Raw genomic sequence first — 17,640 nt, forward strand, 5'->3', positions numbered from 1 at the left:
AAAAAAAAAAAAAAAAAAATTACTGTCTTGAAATTTGCATAACATCAATGGATGATGTCATTGTGAATGTCCTGGCGGTGATATTATACTGTATACTATAATCACCAATTGGTGTAACCAGGTGAAAGATACATAGGCTTTCTCAGTATTATGTGTACAACTACCTAAGAATCTACGGTTGTATCAATTTAAAAGAAAAACTTTCCCACACAAGATAATCTCCAAACATATTGGGCATACATGTGTGTACTACTCTAGCTATTTCCTTGGGATAAATTCTAAAAAGTGGGATTTTGAGTCAAAATGAGACTGTGGTTAAGTACCTGCAACATCCTGTAGACCCTGTGACATTAGTACTTGGAATGAGAGCGGGACTAACTGGGCATAACTGCTGCCTGTACATTGTTTACAATCCAGCAAGCAAGGGACACCGAATAGCACCTCGGGCAGCCTGTGCTGGCGGCCTGCAGAGAATTCCAGGTGACGCTCCAGAGGGGCTAGGAGAGGATACCCTTCTGATGACAGCCATGGCTCGCCCGGCATCACCCCACTCAGAGGCCAGACGGGCTCCCAGCTGGGGTGACACAGCCCCTCTCCCAGCCGGGAAGGGGCGTCTGCAGGGAGCAAGATGGACTCAGTGTGGGGCTGCCTGCCTGGAACGCGCCCTGAGGCCCCTGCCTGGGACCGTCCCAGACTACGTTTCCCAGAGGCCCCCCAGGAACTTAAGGTGCTGCATGATGGGACACGGGGCTTGGGGCTCTGGTTTCCCCAGACATCGCCCTCCTCAAGCCTCTCACCCCTTCCCGAAGCCCCTGTGTGTTTGGGCCTGAGTAGGGCATTCGCTTCCTAGGAGGAACCCAGGGGTGCGCGCCAAGCATGGGGGTAGGGGGACCGCCGAGTGCGCCTGTGGCTTCGGGAGAGGCCAAAGAAGGAAGGAGTGGGAAGGGCGCGCACGCGTGTCAGTGTGTGCATGTGTCAGCGTCTGTGCACGCGCACGCGTGTCAGTGTGTTCATGTGTCAGCGTCTGTGCACGCGCACACGTGTGTCGGGGTCTGGTCGCACATGCGGATCAAGGTCTGGCCACACGCATGCGTTGGGGGTCTGTGTGAGCGTACACGTGCGTGTCGCGGTCTGGGTGTACATGCGTGTCAGGATCTGTGTGCACGCACATGCGTGTCGGGCTCTGCTGCTGCCTGCGCGCTCCGGCCGCTGGGTGCGCGAGGCCCCTCCCGAGTCCGGGGTGCGCATGCGCGCTGGCCTCCATGGGTGGCGGGACCGACTGTGTGACGCACTTGCGTGGGAGTGCGAGGCTGACGCGGCGGCTCTGTCTCCCGTAACTGTGACACGGGTGCACGCAAGCGTCATTGGGGGTGATGGGGGCCGTGCTGGGTGCGCTTCTGCACCGGTGACGCAACCGCTGTGTCTCCGCCAGTCCGCGCAGGTGAGATTGGCGCCCATGGCTCCAAGGGGAGACGGGCACGGAGCTTCTAGCGGTGACGCACTTGCTGGAGAGAGTGTGGGGTGACGCAGCCGGGCTCTCCCCATAACTAGGGCTGGGGTGCTCCCGAGGCTTTGGGGCGACGGAACCCGCACCTGTGAACCTCGGCAGTGCGTCCCCGGGACTCTGTTCTGTGAGGTGCGCTCTGGGGGATATGTGGGGGCGGCGATCAGGACGGGTCTCCGTGGCCCACGGATGTGCCTTTGCACTGTGTGGAGTGGCGGGGGCGGCAGCGTGGCCGTGCTGGGCGTTAGTGGGTATGAGGGGCGCAGATGTGTCTCAGGACAGTGTGTGCTGTGGTGAGGCTGAGCCGTCAGTGCAGGCTTGTGCTGGGATGGTTGGTCGGGCCTTCTGGGTGACGCAGGTGTGTGTGACGGCACAACCTGTAGTTCCAGCGTCTCTGTGCTGAGATGGGTGATTGGGCCTTCTGGGTGACGCAGGTGTGTGTGACAACACAACCTGTAGCTCCAGCTTCTCTGTGCTGGGATGGGTGATCGGGCCTTCTGGGTGACGCAGGTGTGTGTGACAGCACAACCTGTAGCTCCAGCTTCTGTGTGCTGGGATGGGTGATCGGGCCTTCTGGGTGACGCAGGTGTGTGTGACAGCACAACCTGTAGTTCCAGCGTCTCTGTGCTGAGATGGGTGATTGGGCCTTCTGGGTGACGCAGGTGTGTGTGACAACACAACCTGTAGCTCCAGCTTCTCTGTGCTGGGATGGGTGGTCGGGCCTTCTGGGTGACGCAGGTGTGTGTGACAGCACAACCTGTAGCTCCAGCGTCTCTGCTGCTTCCCCTGCCTTCACCTCCTAACCAAGCGGTACCTGCCTGAGAACAAGGGCCGCGGAAGGACGGGAGTGCCTGAGCCCTGCCAGGAAATTCACCAACAAGAAGGCAGAAACAGCCATGAGGTGACGCTTTCAGAGCTAGAAGTGCTCTCCACTCAGGGCGCCTGAGTGACAGGAGACGGTGGCCTCAGGAGTAGAATTCCTCCTGTAGAGGGACAGGTCCCTGATGTGGGAGACAGGGAGAGGGGCAGCTCCACGCTTCATCATCTCAGTTACCACAGCGTGCTCTTCAGGAATCTCCCAGAAACTCCATCTCGGGGCCTCGTATTTCTCATTGGTTTTATTAGGTATGGCAGGTGTTACCCTTCTGGTTCTGTTTTCCCCAGGCCAGCATCCTTCAGAAAAAGCATCCCCGAGGAGGAAGACGAATCGTTAAACATCTTAGGTCAGGTGAGTATCTTTTTTTTTTTTTTTAATTAAATCATATGTGTTTCTGAGACTTAGTCGGCGGGCGCAGTGGCTCACGCCTGTAATCCCAGCACTTTGGGAGGCCGAGGTGGGCAAATCACAAGGTCAGGAGATCGAGACCATCCTGGCTAACACGGTGAAACCCCGTCTCTACTAAAAATACAAAAATTAGCTGGGAGTGGTGGCGAGCGCCTGTAGTCCCAGCTACTCGGGAGGCTGAGGCAGGAGAATGGCGGGAACCCAGGAGGCGGAGTGCAGTGATCCGAGACTGCGCCACTGCACTCCAGCCTGGGCAACACAGCGAGACTCCATCTCAAAAAAAAAAAAAAAAAGGAAATCCCATTGAATTAGACGTTTTGTAAATATCCTATCCAAGATGACGACTGATTATTCAGTGAAGGAAGAGAGGAGCCTGGTCACATTTATTAAGCACATATTCTCTGTACTAAACTGTCTCTTGTCTATTTTGCACACACCTCTTAATTCTTGTCTTAGTTGATTCAGTCTGTTATAACAAAGTACCATAGACTGTGTGACTAAAAGGGCAAACTTTTTTTTTTTTAATTTTTTTTTTTAAGAGACAGGGTCTCACTGTGTTACCCAGGCTGGTCTTGATCTCATGAGCTCAAGCTCTCCTCCCACCTTGGCCTCAAAAAGTGCTTGGATTACAGATGTGAGCCACCATGTTGGGCCTTTTTTATTGTTTTTGTTTTGTTTTGTTTTTGAGACAGGGTCTCACTCTGTCATCCAGGCTGGAGTGCGGTGGTGTGATCATAGCTCACTGCAACCTCAGCCCCCTGGGCTCAAGCAATCTTCCCACCCCAGCCTCCCAAGTAGCTGGGGCTACTGGTGTGTGCCACTACATGTGGCTGTATATTTTTATTTTTATTTTGAGACGGGGTCTCGCTTTGTCATCCAGGTTGGAGTGCAGTGGCACGATCTTGGCTCACTTCAACCTCTGCTTTCTGGGCTCAAGCAATCCTACCACCTCAGCCTTCTGAGTAGCTGGGACTACAGGTGTGAGCCACCACACCTGGCTCTTTTTTTTTTTTTTTTTTTTGGTAGATACAATGTTTCACCATGTTGCCCAGGCTGGTCGTGAACTCCTGAGCTCAAGCAATCTGCTGCCTGTCTCGGCCTCCCAAAGTGCTGGGATTACAGGCGTGAGGCGCCACACCCAGCCAATTTTTTAATATTTTATAGAGACAGGGTCTTGCCATGTTGCCCAGGCTGGTATCAAACTCCTGAGCTCAAGCAATCCTCCCATTTCCACCTCCCAAAGTGCTGGGGTTACAGGCATCACCCACCGTGTCCGGCCACAGCAAGCATTTATTTCTCCCAGTTCTGGGGGCTGGAAGCCTGAGACCAGGGTGCCAGTGCAAGCAGCTTCCGGTGAGGCCTTCTTCCAGGTTGCAGGCAACCACCCTCGTGCCATGGCCACACATGGTGAAAGGGAGCTGAGAGCTCTCTGGGATCGTTTTTATAAGACACTAATCGTATTCCTGAGCACTCCTCCCTCATGTCCTAATCACCTTCCAAAGGCCTCACGTCTTAATACCATCACATTGGGGAACAGAATTTCAATATAGGAATCTGGGGAGGAATAAAATACTTAGTTTTGTCAGGTATCTTCAGAGGCTATTTAGGTACAGTATTGTGCTCAGGGTCAGTGTGTACAAAACCAACTCATTTTTCTTCTCTCACACCACAACAATAATCAACACAGAAAACTTTGTGACTTGGCCGGGTGCGGTGGCCCACACTTGTAATCCCAGGACTTTAGGAGGCCGAGGCGGGTAGATCACTTGAGGCCAGGAGTTTGAAACCAGCCTGGCCAGCATGGCGTAACCCTGTCTCTACTAAAAATACAAAAATTAGCTGGGTGTGGTGGCGCATGCCTGTAATCCCAGCTACTCAGGAGGCTGAGGCAGGAGAATCGCTTGAACCTGGGAGGCTGTGAACCTGTGATGAGCTGAGATCACGCCACCACACTCCAGCCTAGGTGACAGAGCGAGACTCTGTCTCAAAAAAAAATAAGCTTTGTGACTAAATGTGTGGGGAGAAGCAAGCTGTAGTGGACATCAGCCGGATGTCCTGCAGTTCAGTTCTGACACCATCTACCTGGAGATGGCATCAGATTCCACAGGTTGTGAGCAAGACTGTCCCACTCCACCCCACTAGCCACAAGCCCAGGCCTCTGGGACATCTTGCCAACCCTCTACAGGTTGGGGTTCTTATACTCTTTGGCTTCTATTAGTGTATTTGATTGACTCAGAATTCAGGGAAACACATATACCAGTTTATTATAAAGGATGTTTTAAAGGATACTAATAAACAGCCAGATGAAGAGATACGTAGGACTAGGGTTGGAAGAGTCCCAAGCACAGGAGCTTCTGTTCCCGTGGAATTGGGGTGTGCCACCTTTTCAGAGTTCTTTTGTACCTTCCTAGCAGCCACCTCTTGTTCAGCTGTCCAGAAGCTCTCCTCACCCTGTCTTCTTAGGCCTTTTATGGAGACTTCATTGGATAGGTGTGACTGAAGCATGCACGAATGTGTTGAAACGTGATTGGGCAAATAAGAGTTGATTTAATGCTAATTGATTGAGTGGGGAAACTCAAGGCTCGTCTGTTCAGATTCTTCTTGGCCTCTCAGTGCAGCATTCCTTCCTACAGGTACAGGGCAGGACCCTCTCTGGAGTGAGAGTCCTGCTTTGGGCAGGTGAAAGGAGGGCAAGAGAAGATGAGAGAGAGAGAGAGATTCTGCTTCCCCAGGCCTGCTTCTGAGGCTGAAAGTGCCCTAACATTAAGATTTTACCAAGGGTTATGGAATTATGAGCCAGGAACCATGGACAAGAACATACAGACACACACATACCCCATATATACACACATATAGGCACCTACATATATACACACCATACACACACACCCCATATATACACACATATACACACCTACATATATACACACATATACACACCATACACACATATACAAACACACACCATATACACACATATACACACCTACATATAGAGACACACATATATACACACCATACACACATATACACACACATACCCCATATATACACACATATACATACCTACATATAGAGACACACATATATACACACCATACATATACAAACACACCCCATATACACACATATATACACACCTACATATAGAGACACATATACACACCATACATACACACACATACCCCATATACACACACATATACACACCTACATATATACACACCATACATATACAAACACACCCCATGTACACACCTACATATAGAGACACACATATATACACACCATACACACATATACACATACCCCATATATACACATACACACCTACATATATACACACACATATACACACATCGTACACACACACCATATATACATATATACACACCTACATATATACACACCCCATATATACACACATATACACACCTATGTATATACACACATATATACACATCATTCATACATGTACACACACACCCCATATATACACACATATACATACACATCCCATGTATACACAGCTACATATATACACACATATAAAAACCATACACACATATACACACCCCATATATACACAGATATACACACATACATATATACACACATATACACACCATACACACATGCACACACACCCCATATATACATACATATACACATACGTATATACATACATATATACACACCATAACACATATATACATATACACATATACACATACATACCATACACACACGAGCATATATACACACATGCCATATACACACATGTATACACACACATACCCACACCATACATACATACACACCATACACACACATATACACCCCATACACACCTACATATACATACCATACACACGCATAGATACACACATATACCCACACCATACACACACACATATATACACACACCATATATATACACACATATATACACATCCACACCATATATACACACACCATGCACCCACATATATACACACACCATATATATGCACATATATATATACACCCACACCATATACACACACACATATGTATACACACCATATATAGACACACACATATACACAAACATACACACAATTATATCACAAGGTCTGATTGTATTACTGAGACACAGTGAAAGGATGTTCCATAGCAGGAAGGTTATGCCTGATTCAGTGACACTACTTTTCAATATTAGGCCTTATATCAGTTTATTTTTGCTGTTTTAACAAATTACTGTAGATTATTGGCTTCATACAACACAAATGTATTATCTTACTGTCATAGAGGTCAGAAGTCTGAAGTGGGTCTCACCGGGCTAAAACCAGGTTGTTGGAGGCTGTGGGAGATATTCTGTGTCCTTGCTTTTGCTGGCTTCTAGACGCCGCCCACACTCCTTAGTTCGTGACCCCTTCTTCCATCAGCAAAGCCTGAAAAGACAGGCCCTTTTTCCGTCACACCACTCTGACCCTCCTCCTCTAAGTTTAAGGACTCTGGTCATTACATTGCGCTTGCTTCTATAACTCAAAAGAATCTTCCGTATGTTAGAGGCAGCCGATTAGCCATTTTAAGTCCATCTGCAACCTTAATTTTCCTTTGCCATACAAGGTAACATATTTGAAAGTACTGGAATTACCATAGAGACACATTTGAGAGGTGGGCAAAGTGGCAAGATCCCACCTCTACAAAAATACAAAAGTTAGCCAGGCGTGGTAATGTGCAACTGTGGTCCCAGCTACTAGGGACGCTGAGGTGGGAGGATCACTTGAACCCAGGAGATGGAAGCTGCAGTAAGCTGGGTTCACGCCACTCTACTCCAGGGGCGACAGAGTGAGACCCTGTCTCAAAATACATGTGCACACATACACACATTTGAGAGGCAGGCCTATGCATTCAGAGTTTCCTTAATGACTACAGTGGGCCTGCTCCCCCATAACTATGTTTGTGTTTGGCATTTTCTTTTAATTTGGGACTAGCTCCGTAAATTTCTTATATTATAATGGGATTAATGCAGGCCTGCTGGCCAAAAAAAAAAAAAAAAAAACAAATTAGTCCCTGAGGAGCTCTTAGAGAAAACTCTCTAAATTACCCATAATTGTACAATCCACAGGTCATTACTGTTTCTAGTCCTCGTTTTTGTAATTAATGTTTCTAGTCCTCCTTTTTGCCTTTAAGCATGTATGTGTTTTCTTTCTGGAGCATGGAATTTTGCTAATTAATCATGTGACTACTCCAGAGACTCTTTAAATCTAGTTTTAAATCTAATCTATAGCAGCAAATTATCAAGAAAGCCTTTAAAATTAAAGATTTGAAGGTGGAATGATTGCTTGAGGCCAGGAGTTTGAGACCAACCTGAGCAACATAGTGAGACCTCATCTCTCCAAAAATTTAAAAAATTAGCCAGGCATGGTGGTGTGTGCCTATGATCCTAGCTACTTAGGAAGCTGAAGTGGGAGGATCCCTTCAGCCCAAGAGGTTAAGGCTGCAATGAGCCGTGATCCCACCACTGCCCTCCAGCCTGGGTGAAAGAGTGAGACCATCTCAAAAAAAAAACTAGAAGGCCGGGTGCAATGGCTTGTGCCTGTAATCCCAGCACTTTGGGAGGCTGAGGCAGGTAGATCACCTGAGGTCAGGAGTTCGAAACCAGCCTGGCCAACATGGTGTAAACGCCGTCTCTACAAAAAATACAAAAATTAGGCAGGCGTGGTGGCGCACGCCTGTAATCCCAGGTACTTGGGAGGCTGAGGCAGGAGAATTGCTTGAACCTGGGAGGTGGAGGTTGCAGTGAGCCGAGATTGTGCCACAGCATTCCAGCCTGGATGGTAGAACAAGACTCTGTCTCAAAAAATAAGATAAAATAGCTAGAGATTCTAGAATTGTAATGTTTCTTTCCCAGAACATGACAGTAATCACTGATAAATTCTAAGTAATCATCAGGTGCCTTACAAATATGGACTTTCTGGGTAACATTAGCAAGGTTATAGATACAAGTAACAAAGACTGTATAAGTAACATTTGCAAGATAAAATAATGAGGTGATAAGATGGCATTAGTTAAAAATGTTCACATGTATCTTCCATTTCACATAGAACACAAGATCACGCCGGGTGCAGTGGCTTATGCCTGTCACCCCAGCACTTTGGGAGGCCAAAGCGGGTGGATCACCTGAGGTCAGGAGTTCGAGACCAGCCTGGCTAACATGGTGAAACCCCATCTCTACTAAAAATACAAAAACTAGCCAAGCATGGTGGCAAGCGCCTATAATCCCAGCTTCTTGGGAGGCTGAGGTAGGAGAATCACTTGAACCTGGGAGGTTGAGGTTGCAGTGAGCCAAGATCGCTCCACTGTACTCCAGCCTGGGCAACAAGAGCAAAATCCCATCTCAAAAAGAAAAAAAAAACTCCGGGCACTGTGGCTCATGCCTGTAATCCCAACACTTTGGAAGGCCGAGGTGGGCAGATCACGAGGTCGGGAGTTCGAGACCATACTGGCCAACATGGTGAAGCCCCATCTCTACTAAAAATACAAAAAATAGCCGGGCATGGTGACGCATGCCTGTAATCCCAGCTACTCAGGAGAATGAGGCAGGAGAATCGCTTGAACTCGGGAGGCAGAGGTTGCAGTGAGTCGAGATTGCGCCACTGCACTCCAGCCTCAGCAACAGAGTGAGACTGTCTCTTAAAAAAAAAAAAAAAAAAAAAAAACCAGATTCACCCTCTTGCTAATGTTTGCAAGTTGGCATCTTCTCAGAATAGGTTCTGTAAGCTGGCTGAATTCCACACCCCCCCACCCCCCGCCCCCGAGAAGGAGTCTTGCTATGTCACCCAGGTTGGAGTGCAAGGGCGTGATCTCAGCTCACTGCAATCTCCGCCTCCCGGGTTCAAGCGATTCTCCTGCCTCAGCCTCCCAAGAAGCTGGTATTACAGGCTTGTACCACCACACTCAGCTAATTTTTGTATTTTTAGTAGAGATGGGGTTTCACCATGTTGGGCAGGCTGGTCTTGAACTCCTGACCTCGTAATCCACCCATCTCAGCCTCCCAAAGTACTGGGATTACAGGTGTGAGCCACCGCACCCAGCCAAGCTGGATTTTTTAATGCAGAATCATGTCTCTTTTCTCTACTTAATGGTGGAGAGGCAACATTTCCCTAAATGTGTCTTAGAATCTTTATTGCTAGTTTTGCTAATGAACAGAATTTCATTCTTCACACATTAAGCTCTGAAAATTGTTTTTAGTTTGCATTCATTATATTGGCAACTGGCTTGAGAAATATATTTTAATGTAAGTAAAAAAAAAAGCAGACTTGATTATTTTATAAAATTTGAGATGTGTAATGTTGATCTTCAATAATAACAGCTAATTTACATTAAATAATTGTTGTGTATTACTGCATGTTGTAGATAGATTATCTTAGTTAATAGTTCATGCAGTCATACCTTGTGGTATTTTTATTCCAGCTTTACCAGTGAGGAAACCGACACTGTGAGGTTAGTAATCATCAGAGCTCAGGTTTGCATCCTGAAAGACCACAGAGCTGCCAGGTTCGGTGGCAAAACCCATCTCTACTAAAAATACAAAAATTAGCTGGGCGTGGGCGCGCACCTGTAGTCCCAGCTACTCAGGAGGCTGAGGCAGGAGAATGGCTTGAACCCAGGAGGGAGAGGTTGCAGTCACCCGAGATCACACCGTTGCACTCCAGCCTGGCGACAGAGCGAGACTTCATCTCAAAAAATAAAAAAAAGAAGCAGAGCACAGAGCCTGCGTTCTTTTTTTTTTTTTTTTTTTTTTTTTTTTGAGACAGAGTCTCACTCTGTTGCCCAGGCTGCAATACAGTGGCTATTCACAGGTACCATCCCACTACTGATCAGCACAGGAGTTTTGACTGCCTCTATTTCTGACCTGGGCCAGTTCATCCAAGCCTGTGTCCTTAATTTCACCAAAACATCTCTGTCCAGATTATACGTACCTTTTTATTTTATTTTATTTTATTTTTTTGAGATGGAGTCTTGCCCTGTTGCCAAGACTGGAGTACAGTGGTACGATCTCGGCTCACTGCAGTCTCTGCCTCCCGGGTCCCAGCGATTCTCCCGCCTCAGCCTCCCAAGAAGCTGGGATTACAGGCATGTGCCACCATGCCCGGCTAATTTTTGTATTTTTAGTAGAGACAGGGTTTTGCTATGTTGGCCAGGCTGGTTTTGGAACTCCTGACCTCAAGTGATCCACCCGCCTTGGCCTCCCAAAGCGCTGGGATTACAGGCATGAGCCACCGTGCCCGGACTATACATAATTTTTTAAATCTACCTTCTTCCCTTGGTAATTCATCAGAAATTTTTTCTCAATTAATCTGCATCAATATCATTAGTAAATGTATTCCATATCATTATATAACATTATTTATGTATGTGTTCTCTACTATGAGATATTTCAGTTGTTTTCCTTTTTAAACATTATCTGCTGGAAAATCTGGATAAGATCCATGGGTTGTTATTGTTCTGGTTGTGATATTTTACTGTTATTTTGCAAGGTGTCACAGTTGGCATAAATCAGGTCAAGGGTACAAAAGACCACTGTCTAGTATTTCTTATAACTACATGTGTATCTACATTTATCTCAGTTTAAAAGACAATCTTTCCTAGAAAAAACTGATTTTTTGAACATTCTTAGGCATGCATTCATATACTACTATAGCTATTTCCTTGTCATAAATTCCAGAATGTGGAATTTTGAGTCAAAATTAGACATTTGTTCAGTGCCTGCAATATGCCAGATGCTGTGGCTATTCGTACTTGGAATGAGAGTCTGATTCAGTGGACTCAGCTGCTGCCTGTACAGTGTTTATAATCCAGCAAGGGAAACTAAATAGAAGAAGCTCAAGGCAGCCTGTGGTCAAGGCCGGTGGAGAATTCCAGGTCACATACTCAGAGAGGTGCCAGGAAGGGGACATCATTCTGTGGACAGCCACTGATAATTCATGACCAGGTGATTCTGAATATACTGACTCTTTGTTGGGATAAATGGAATTTATTTTCTAGGCTTTATACCTTATGTAATTTTTTTCCTTTTTAAATTTTTTGTAGAGATGGGGTCTTGCTATGTTGCCCAGGCTGGTCTCAGACTCCTGGCTTCAAGCAGTCCTCCCACTGTGGCCCCACAAAGCGCAGTGTTGGCATTACAAGTGTGAACCACTATGTCTGGCCTTTTTTGTCCTTTATCCTTTTTTATTTTTATTTTTTTTTCTTTTTGAGACAGAGTCTCAGTCTGTCACCCAGGCTGGAGTGCAGTGGCACGATCTGGGCTCACTGGAAACTCCACCTCCTGGGTTCAAGCAATTCTTGTGCCTCAGCTTCCCGAGTAGCTGGGATTACAGGCACGCACCACCACACCTAGCTAATATTTGTATTTTTCTAGTAGGGACGGGGTTTCACCATGTTGGCCAGGCTGGTCTCAAACTCCTGACCTCAGGTGATCCGCCCGCCTCAGCCTCCCAAAGTGCTGGGATTACAGGAGTGAGCCACCATGGCTAGGAGTAGACTTTTTAAGAAAAAAAAAGAAACCTTCTTTGTCTTTGGAGAGTCTAATTGCCTCTGACTACATTTCAAATCAGTACACATTTATATTTGATAAGGGAATGCGTGCCTTTTGTTGCAACAATAGGTGCACTGAAATGAAGACACTCAAGATCACGGGGTGTGTCAGGAGCTGTCAGGACCATCCCCAGGTTCCTTGTTTCTCTAGATGGACTCAACAGGACTCACCGTCTAAACCTACTCGTGACCGATTTATTCCAGTGAAGGGATACAAAGCAAAACCAGCCGAGGGAGAGGTTGCATAGGACAGGTTAGCAGGGCACCAGGCTCCCTCTTCCTCAGTCCTCTCCCAGGGGCATCACACCGGATGTGCCTGGCTCATCCAGCATCACATTGTGACAACACCTGTTCCATGTTATCGACCAGGGAAGCTCACCAGAGTCTGCTGGCGCAAGGTTTGGTTTGGTTTGGTTTGGTTTTGGGTCAGCGTTTTGCTCTTTCGCCCAGGCTGGAGTGAAGTGGCATGATCTCGGCTCGCTGCAACCTCTGCCCCCTGGGTCCAAGTGATTCTCCTGCCTCAGCCTCCCAAGTAGCTGGGTTTACAGGCACCCGCCACCAGGCCCAGCTAATTTTTGTATGGTAGTGCAAGGTTTTGATCAGGGTTCATGCACACACTGCCTCGCACAATCTGAATCTTCTGGACTCCCGGAGGAAACCCAGGGTTCCGTGTAAACCACATTGTTTATACTGATTATTCCAGTGAAGGGATACAAAGCAAAATCAGAAGAGGGAGAGGTTGCATAGGACAGGTTAGCAGGGAACCAGGCTCAGTTTAGGCACAGCGAGCCACTCTTACACGTGAAAGAAGAGTGAGAACACTCGGGTGTGGTTTTCAGACGCCATGGGCCAGTGTTGCGAGCAGCCTAAGGACGGCAGTTTCCAGTTCAGTGTGTTAACTGTTCTGCAAAAGGGGTCGTAGAACTTCCCGGACTTTTTCTTTCTGTTTCTCTGTTTTTATATCTCTATTTTATTTATTTTTCTACTGATATCTTAGGGTTGGTTTGTCAGCGTGTATGGTTCTGCATTCCCTCCTTCCCTCTCTCCTCCTCTCCCTCTCTCTCCATATATATACATGTGTATGTGTATGTGTATATATAGACAGATGCGTGTGTGTGTGTATTTTTATATATGGAATTTTACAAATGTTATTGTGTCATTCTGTTTTGGTAACCTAACTTTACTGAGAGTATGTCTGAAATATCTCTCATGTCTTTAAATATCTTTCTAACTTAACATTCAGTAATCATTTACTATTTTACTTTGATATTCTGTGTGTAATTATGCTGTCAGCTTTTCTGGACTCAAAAGTGCTCTCAGATGTCACCTCTGGTATACAAAAAAAACAGTTCTGTATATTACCTGAGCAGTTTCTTGTCCACCTGCCATGTTGTGAGTAACATCACCCAATCTAGAGGCCAGGAGAGGCCCAAGTTTGGATAATACAGCCCCTGTTCACCCTGGAAGCTTGTCTGGAGGGACCAGGGTAGGCTCAGAATGAGACTAAATACTCTAAGCACCCACTGTCTGACCCTAGATCACAATCCCCCCATCCAGAGTTAGCTCATCTATGAGGCTCATGGGCACGGTCTGCATGGAAGAGCACCCTCACTTCTGACACCACTGCAAGCTTGGTGGGGATTCCTCAAACCACCCTCAGCTTCAACAGTTCACTAGAGCCAGGCATGGTGACTCATGCCTATAATCCCAGCACCTTGGGAAGCTAAGGTGGGAAGCTCACTTGAGGCCAGGAGTTCAAGACCAGCCTGGGAAATATAGTGAGATGCAGTCTCTACAAAAAAAAAAAAAAAAAAATTAGCCAAGTGCAGTGGTACAACCTGTAATCCCACCTACTCGGGAGGCTGAGGTGGGAGGATTGCTTGAGCCCAGGAAGTCAAGGCTGCAGTGAGCTGAGATTGTACCACTGCACTCCAGCCTGGATGAGAGTGAGACCCTGTCTTAAAAAAAAAAAAGAAACTATTCACTAAAAGGACCCACAGAATTCACTGAGAGATGTTATGCTCATGGTTACAGTTTATTACAAGGAAAGGATACAGATTGTCATCACCCAAGGAAAGAAGTACGTGGCCAGGTGTGGTGGCTCATGCCTGTAATCCCAACGCTTTGGGAGGCCAAGGAGGGCAGATCACGAGGTCGGGAGTTTGAGACCAGCCTGGCCAACATGGTGAAACCCCATCTCTACTAAAAATACAAAAATTAGCTGGGCATGGTGGCCTGTGCCTATAGTCCCAGCTACTCAGGAGGCTGAGGCAGGAGAATTGCTTGAACCCAGGAGGCAGAGGTTGTGGTAGGCCGAGATCGTGCCACTGCACTCCAGCCTGGGCAACAGAGCGAGACTCTGTTCAAAAAAAAAAAAAAAAAGTACGTAAGTTGAAGTCCAGGAGGGTTCCAGACACAGAGCTTCTGGTGTCTTCTCCCTGTGGAGTCAGGACTCATTACTCTGCTGTCTTTGATGTGTGACAACAGGCACCAACTATCGCCAACTAGAGAAGCTCACCAGAGCTCTGATGTTGGAAATTTTTATTGGGGCCTCAGCATGTAGACATGATTGACTGGTTGGTTGATTAACTGTCTACATGGTTAATCTCAGTGTCCAGGTCAGCTGATACTGCGTGACCAAAAGCTCCTACCCCGAATCCCTTGATTAGTATTTCTGGCATAGCAAGCCCCCATCAGAAACAAAGACATTCCTCTTAGAGGTAATATAGATTACCTTTCAGCACCAGAGGGCAAAAGCCAGACTGCTTTTTAGGCAAGTACACATTCTTCACTACATCCCACCCATCCGTCCCCGATAGGGAGCTGGCCAGAAATGAAGCCCTCCTGTTAAATTGTCTGGGCCTGTCTTTGAGGCAAAAAAAAAAAAAAAAAAGTAAAGCCTCCTCTGCTGCGTGCAGCTAGGTTTCCTGAGGTTTCATTGAGAGCTTGGTTTAGGTTTGATCCATGATACTCTTTTTTTTTTTTTTTTTTTTTTTTTTTGAGACAGAATCTTGCTCTGTCACCAGAGGCTGGGGTGCAGTGACGCAATCTCAGCTCACTGCAACCTCCGCCTCCCGGGTTCAAGCGATTCCCCTGCCTCAACCTCCCAAGTAGCTGGGACTACAGGCACGTGCCACCACATCCGGCTAATTTTTTGTATTTTTAGTAGAGGCAGGGTTTCACCATGTTAGCCAGGATGGTCTTGATCTCCTAACCTTGTGATCCGCCCACCTCAGCCTCCCAAAGTGCTGGGATTACAGGCGTGAGCCACCGCGCCTGGCCTGATCCATGATACTCTTCACCTTTCCCAGATATGTCACGGTTATGTGTTTGTGTTGGGAAGCCAAGACAGAGGAGCCAAAAGGTCATATTACATCACTATGGGGACCCCAGATGCACCTCGTTTTAATCTCTTTTTTTCCACCCCTAGCCCTAGCCTCTCAGAATTTGTCTTCTTCAGTGGAAACCCCAAGAAGACTGATCAGTTCTTCAGTTCTAAAACAATGGCCCAGGTAAGTGTATATTTCTCTTTCCTTCTTGAGCTATGATATTTGCATTTTGTGCATCTGCTTGTGAATTATCTGAAGCCTTTTATCTAGTCAAGCTCTTTATAATTACCTGTTTCCCAGTTCTTTCTATTCCAGTGAATGATAATGCCACGTAGCTCCGTGTCTGCCTTTTTGGGAAATCACTGAGCAGGTGATTAAGTATCTCCTGTTTGCTCCCTTTTTTGGCAAGGGTAATTTTGGAGCAGTGAAGTAGCAAAGTCCTTTGAGGGAAATATTTAAGTCAAGTCCGTGGTTTGATGAGTTAGATATGTTGGTCCCATCTGACCACATGAGAAACAAATCCTCCACTGGTCATGTTTTCTGCGTAGATAAGAGGGAATGCTCATATTCGCCGGTCTGTCTTAGTATGTGCTCAGGTCCCAAGCTTTATGGGACTTTTGGAAAGGGATGGGGCTGTGATTAGGACCTTTGAACAGAGGTCATGTTCCTGCCGGGAAACTGGAGGATAAATTTTATTATTGAATGGATCTCTCAGACCACAAGATGATTCTAAGTCATCTGACATCCTTATCCTCTAAATCAGAAACAGGGGGCCGGGTGTGGTGGCTCACACCTGTAATCCCAGCACTTTGGGAGGCCCAGGTGGGTGGATCACTTGTGGTCAGGAGTTCAAAACCAACCTGACCAACATGGTAAAACCTCATCTGTACTAAAAATACCAAAATTAGCACGCTATGGTGGCATGTGTCCATAATCCCAGCTACTTGGCAGGCTGAGGCAGGAGAATTGCTTGAACCCAGGAGATGGAGGTTGCAGTGAGCCAAGATCATGCCACTGCACTCCAGCCTGGGCAACAGAGCAAGACTCTGTCTCAAAAAAAAAAAAAAAAAAAATCAGGAATGGGGGAAAGGCAGGGTTATGGATGGTAATAAATATGAAGATCTTCCAGTATGGAAGTAGGAGATGATCACATACCCCAGAATCGGAGAAAGCCTTAGGTGTTTTGGGCAACCTAAGTGAATAACTGTAATAAACAGTCTGACTTACCTGTGTGGGAATTTTTTAAATGCTTAAAAGGAAGACTGCTTAAAATGTAGTTTGGCATGATGAACTGGAGGCTTGAAAACATTCAAACATGCAAACCCCATTTTCTTTTTTTTTTTCTTGGGATGGAGTTTCACTCTTGTTGCCCAGGCTGGAGTGCAGTGGTGCCATCTTGGCTCACCTCAACCTCCGCCTTGCGGGTTCAAGTAATTCTCCTGCCTCAGCCGCCTGAGTAGCTGGGATTACAGGGATGCGCCGCCACGCCCAGCTAACTTTGTATTTTAAGTAGAGACGAGGTTTCTGCATGTTGGTCAACCTGGTCTCGAACCCCCAACCTCAGGTGATCTGCCTGCCTCAGCCTCCTAAAGTGCTGGGATTACAGGCATGAGCCACCACACCCGGCAAACCCTATCTTCTTTTCTTTTCTTTTTTTTTTTTTTTTGAGACAGAGTCTCGCTCTGTCGCCCAGGCTGGAGTGCAGTGCCACGATCTCTGCTCACTGCAAGCTCTGACCACCCTGGGTTCATGCCATTCTCCTGCCTCAGCCTCCCGAGTAGCTGGGACTACAGGCGCCCACCATCACGCCCGGCTAATTTTTTTGTATTTTTAGTAGAGATGGGGTTTCACCATGTTTGCCAGGATGATCTTGATCTCCTGACCTTGTGATCTGCCTGCCTTGATCTCATGATCCGCCTGCCTTGGCCTCCCAA

At 46.8% G+C, this 17,640-nt stretch overlaps 1 protein-coding gene across 23 annotated transcripts in view; it reads left to right on the forward strand.

The window, feature by feature from the left end:
- ZNF331 (zinc finger protein 331) overlaps positions 1 to 17,640 on the forward strand; it is a 59,275-nt gene that overhangs the window by 32,537 nt on the left and 9,098 nt on the right. For 9 of the 23 annotated variants that reach the window (XM_063800284.1, XM_063800283.1, XM_063800286.1 and 6 more), the window contains 2 exons: positions 2,669 to 2,732; positions 15,808 to 15,889. In XM_063800284.1, coding sequence (XP_063656354.1) covers positions 15,881 to 15,889 — 9 coding nt within the window. In that variant the 5' untranslated portion in view covers positions 2,669 to 2,732; positions 15,808 to 15,880. 23 annotated transcript variants of the gene reach the window in all.

Source organism: Pan troglodytes, chromosome 20 (genome assembly GCF_028858775.2).
Source record: "Pan troglodytes isolate AG18354 chromosome 20, NHGRI_mPanTro3-v2.0_pri, whole genome shotgun sequence".
In the NCBI taxonomy this organism is placed as follows: domain Eukaryota; kingdom Metazoa; phylum Chordata; class Mammalia; order Primates; family Hominidae; genus Pan; species Pan troglodytes.